Here is a 5,202-nt window from a genome sequence, read left to right on the forward strand (position 1 = left end):
AAAAAATGTAAATAAATGCCGCAGAGAAGTTTACAGACAAATTAAAGCAAGAATAAATGACAGCAAATTTAAGGTCTTTGAATGAGTTTCATTTACATCATGGCCTCAGTATCAAAGTTTCTCGTGTGCTCTTTCCCATCTTATTCACAGCTTTCTTCTTCATTTTGCCCTCCAATCTTTGGGTGGGCCTATGTAAAACCTTCTTGTCTTTGTTGATGTTGTTGCACATTTGTTTTTGTTTTTTGTTTAAAGCATCTCTCATTGTTGTATTTCCCTCACTTTTAAATGCATATACATTCCAATGCACACACACACAGGAAGAGAGAGAGACATACATAAAAAGAAACACACGGATAATTGCGTGTGTGTGTGTGTTTCTTTTTTTAGAAAGGGAAAATTCTTTACATGTCTCTAGAAGTTAACACGCACAAAATTCATAGGGAGTCATCTTGATCCGTGAATTCCTGAAACTGCTTGTATGTAATGTCGCCATTCTCATCCTCGTGGCCATCAAATAAAATAGACACCAGCATATCCTCATCTTCTTTTGGCATATTGTAGTGCATAATATCATTCAGTGACCGCCGAAAAACGTCGCGATTCATTCGTGATGTGGCGCTATGGCCACCAAGCAGACGAAACTGCTCTTGCGCAGTTCCCCTCCTCTGTATCAGCTTCTGTCGCAAGTCAACTGCCAACTTTTTTCTCCGCTCAGCACGTTCGGCCTTTGCGGCAACCTCTTTGAGTGTCTCGTCTTTGGTCATATTAACTCTCTTCACAGAGCGCGCCGTGAGCGAAGCCTCGTCCATGTGTCCCGAAGAAGTGACATTCACTACTTTAAGAAACTGGCCAAATGAGATAACGCCAGTGCTATCAGGAACAATATTTTGCACAAGCAAAACAGCCTCCTCATCCGTTATTGTGCAGCTACATGACCGCAAAAACTCAAGAACTTGTCGGTAGCCGAGTACACCTTCGGGTGCCAGCGTGCAATACGCCTCATGGACCCGAAGAAACTTTAATTGTATTTGCTGTTTAAATAAGAGTAGTAAATCTCGCATTCGATTCTCGGTGGCAAAGACTTCTTTATCTTCTAAAATTCTCTTCGTTTCATTATCCATCGCAATGAGTTTAAACGGTCGCTCCAAGATAACAATTTCCTTGCCCACCTCAAAATCTTCAGGCGTATAAGGAACACTTGAGCCGTCAGGCAACCGTTTTTCATAAACTCCTCTGCAGAGAAACCGTCCAGCAATGAATCCTGAGTTTCTTTCGGGTTTTTCAAAAATCTCAACCTCATCTTTTGCCCGATGAAACGAAATCACAAATTGCCTCTTTTCATCCCCTCGAACCAATGGGTTGGCCAACTCTGCCAAGAAACGCATGACACGTCCCTCTTCCTTTTCTAATTTAGCGAAATCAGGTTTTTGAGGTTTTGCCGCCAAGGTAAGCCAGTTAGCGCGTTTTTCACGTTCACTACCAAACCCATTCGGTGGAGGAGGATAAAACTTAACGGGGTCTTTCGCGTCAACTTTAACAAATGCATCAATGTCCGCTTTGGGGGCAAGTTTAATACCAAGTTTGGTTTGCATATAGTCCCGTGTAAACGAGTCTGCGTCATAAATGTAGTATGGTTTGCCATGAATGATGTAAGCTTCACCAATTTGCATATCTTCGGCCACAAGGAAGTCACGTTTCATTATTACACCAAAGGTGTGTTCTTGGAACCGCGTCTTTTGCAGGTCAACACCAGGACGAGGAACTCGTTGCCGACCCAGTAGTATTGCACCACCTACACGTCCGGAATTCTCAGGTCTTATTTCTACAATTTCAATTGTATCATTTTCCAGATAAATACGAATGGCACAAAAACGCAAATCCCCTTTGAGATTTTCACGGTCGTCCCACAACGCCAGGAAGGTTAAATGCTCATTTATATTGTGTTTCAAAAACTTCTGCGCGGCAAGAATATCTTCCGTGGCATGCTTTGTGTAAATACCAGTAAGTTGTTGTTCAATGGCCCGCTTCCTATCCATATCCTCAGATGTCGCCATGCGATGCGTCGTTTTAGAATGCTGCGCTGCCATTGTGGTACCAAATTTATCCAGTTCATTTGGCCATGGCAAGGCCTCCGGAACCTCTTCACCGCGTATTTTCTTGTAGTAGAGCCGACTTCGCTCGTCCATATCCAAAAGATAATATTTTCGTTTAAAAATTTCAATTGAGTCCCCAATATGAAAATCATCAAGTAAGATAATTTCATTAACGTCATCCATCCTTTTCGGCACTTGTCGACGCGACAATATCCTTGATTGCACAATACCACTATTGTCTTGTTTCGCCTCTATAACCGACAAACTGTTATCCTGCGTATAATAACGAATGCATACCTTTCTCACAAGGGTAGTTTCAGTCGGGGATTCAGGAATGGCTTCCAAAAAATAAGCCAAAAAACGAACCACGTGGTCCTTTCCGCCGTTTGGTGCATCAAAGTTCGCAGTAAGCCATCCATCAAACACATCTTCCTCATCGCTCTCTTCATCATCGGCTGCAGCTTCGGCCCTCGATTTCCCTCCTCGCGAAAAACCACCTCCGTTGTAAATATACTCGGTATGGGGAGCGTAATCCACCTTCTGTGGCAACAAAAGGTTATGACTTTTTCGGAGGCTGTCACGACAAAATGGGTCGTCGTGAAAATTGGCGCCTATAGACAAAGGCAAGTTGTTTTCCAGTGTAAAATTCTCATAGCGGCGAGTAGGTTGAGTGCGCGCCACGCTGTTCTTCATGTCTAGTAGCTGCCTAAATGAGAAGAAAGAATAACGCAAGTAGCAATAAAAATGAGGCAAATAAAAAAAAGAAAAAGAGGGATGGGGAGAGAAGAAAAAGTTGTAAATTAAATTTGTTTCTCTTGGCAGTTTTTTTTAAGAATTATTTGGTTGTTTCTTGCCATATTCATCGTGTTCAGGATCTTTGTACGTGCTTTTTCACAGCAGACTAATAAGAAAAAAAAAGGTGAAGGAGAACTGTTTAGCCCCCTGGAAAAAAAAAGAACGAAAAAGAAAAACAGCTTCTCTGATGTAGTTGATGAGTCTCGTGCACGCGTTCTAATTTAAAAGAAGAAAAAAAATGATAACCACATATCTATCTATCTATCCGCAAGGGCATATATAATAGGGGGAACCAAAATGCTTTATTCCGGCACTTTCTTCAAAGCCAAAAAGACCGTTGAAAGCAAAGGCATCTCTAGTGAAGCCACATTAGTGAATTTTTGTGAAAGATACTTTCGACGAATGGCTTGCAGTTTTGAAGATGAAGAAGATAGGTTCTTTGTGAAACTCAAGAGTATCTCTAACACAGGAAAAGTTTCGTCTAGTGTGATTCCCCGACTAGCATGAATCATCTCACGATCCCATAGTTTATCTTGTGAAATGGCTGCACGATCCGCGCAACGATTCCACGCCACAAGTAGGCGACCAAGTACAACTGAAGCGGCTGCAACACGGGAAGGCAAGTACTGCAGCATTTCATAGCTGTGAGAAGCCGACTCCAAAAAGAAAAAGGTTGCGTCACGCACCATCGATTCATTATTTCCAGAGTCTAAAAAGTGACAAGCTAGCGGGTACGTCGTCGGAACAGTAAATCGAAATCGCAGTGTAACAACAATATCTCGTTCCATCCCAAAAACTTCCCCTGCTGAATATGTATTTGCACAAATAAATATGCAATCTTTAATCCCCGGAGGCCATATTTCTTCGAGTTTTGCGGCAACGAGAATAGAAGCGATGCCGACCAACTGAAGCTTTGCCCGACATACCTTTTTCGCACACAAATAGCGATCCACAATGTCAATGGCCAGGTAAAACGTCTCAGAATGAAGCTTAAATTTTGTGGTCACATCAACAAGCCAATCCACAAGAATCATACGCATTTTTTCCGTTACCTCGGGCTGATTCGACATGTAACTTGGGTCACGATAATGACTCCTTTCAGCGACTAGAAGGTAATCCGCAATTTCTGCACTGTATTCAGGCACATATACAGAACGCTCAGTCAAATCATGCCCCAAATTATGCTGTGTCTCTTCAATTCCTTTTGAAGTAGCATTAAGGGTCTTGTTCCTCCCACCGAGTGGCTGGGAAACCAAGGGGGGTAACGACTTTCGCGTCAGAATAGGACGGTTAGTCTGATCGGCAAAAACACAACGCCCCAACATTGCCCCTACCAGTACTAAAACGCTAAAGTAGAATTAAGCATTTATGGGGTTAAATGGGGGAGAAAAAATTCAAAAGGGAAGAAAAAAACAAATCCGGATAAAGTAACAAAACAGAACGACAAAAAAAAGTTGCAGATATACATATATATATATATATGTATGTATATATATGTATATATATTAATTTCTTTTTAAAAAGCAGGGGGAATAAAACAAATAAAGAGGAAACAGAAGATGTAAGAAAAACGTCAGCGCGATAACACAATAGTCAGAAAAAAAAGCAACAAAAAACCCCAAAGCTCACCGAGGAAAATAATAATTACTATTATTATTATCCAACCCCTATACAAAATAGTTGCGAACGCGCGGGGTAAGTGTCAATAGAAAAGAGCACGGAAACGCGTGAGAAATCAACTCGCAGCCAGCGGGAAATGTTGCTCCACACACCCACTATGCGGACACACCACCAATGCAAAACACCACAACAGTCGCCCAGAGTAATAATGAATAAAAAACCTCCGTCCCTAAAGGGCATACAACTTATTTTACATCAGCAACAAGAATATGGAAATAGCAAAAAAGAAAGAGTCATTTCTTACCACGATCGCACATGATTATTAGCGCAACACTCATCATGGGTGATTCCTCAGAATTAGCAATTTCCAAAATTGCTGACGAAAAGGAAGCACTTAAGACGGCTCTTAACCCGCCCTCCCTTCGCGCGCTGCACGTGCTTTGTTTTCCTGGCCACTCGAACTCCCGTCTGCGGGATTGGCTTCGGACGCCACGTGCCCCCCGACCGTATCCGCCCCTGGCCTTTGCGAGCCTTTATCAACGGCAGCCGCCCCCGCCTGAGACCGCCACTTCCCCCCGAGTCCTTCAACAGGCACGCGGCCCATCCGCGCACCGACGTCGCGGCAGTTGGCGGCTTCCTCGGCGGAAGGCCGTCCTCTCCGTCTCCCCGGCGGGCGTCGCGCGAGGTGACGGCG

The 5,202-nt window shown here is 43.3% G+C and overlaps 2 protein-coding genes across 2 annotated transcripts, besides 2 other annotated features; both read right to left on the reverse strand.

The window, feature by feature from the left end:
- The first annotated feature begins 200 nt into the window (after positions 1 to 200).
- Positions 201 to 248: a microsatellite.
- Positions 249 to 434: 186 nt separating this feature from the next.
- Tco025E_07802 (protein associated with the ribbon compartment of flagellar microtubule) lies at positions 435 to 2,786 on the reverse strand (the record flags this gene model as incomplete). The annotated part of the gene is made up of 1 exon (XM_029374661.1): positions 435 to 2,786. One exon carries the CDS (start codon positions 2,784 to 2,786, stop codon positions 435 to 437), a length of 2,352 nt encoding a protein of 783 aa, XP_029225288.1.
- A 404-nt stretch (positions 2,787 to 3,190) lies between these two features.
- Positions 3,191 to 4,213, reverse strand: Tco025E_07803 (cyclin; the record flags this gene model as incomplete). Its single annotated transcript, XM_029374662.1, has 1 exon — positions 3,191 to 4,213. The coding sequence occupies one exon, from the start codon at positions 4,211 to 4,213 to the stop codon at positions 3,191 to 3,193; it is 1,023 nt and encodes a 340-aa protein (XP_029225289.1).
- Positions 4,214 to 4,348: 135 nt separating this feature from the next.
- Positions 4,349 to 4,394: a microsatellite.
- The last annotated feature ends 808 nt before the right edge of the window (positions 4,395 to 5,202 follow it).

Source organism: Trypanosoma conorhini (assembly GCF_003719485.1).
Source record: "Trypanosoma conorhini strain 025E chromosome Unknown Tco_14.4_contig_00636, whole genome shotgun sequence".
Classification (NCBI taxonomy): domain Eukaryota; phylum Euglenozoa; class Kinetoplastea; order Trypanosomatida; family Trypanosomatidae; genus Trypanosoma; species Trypanosoma conorhini.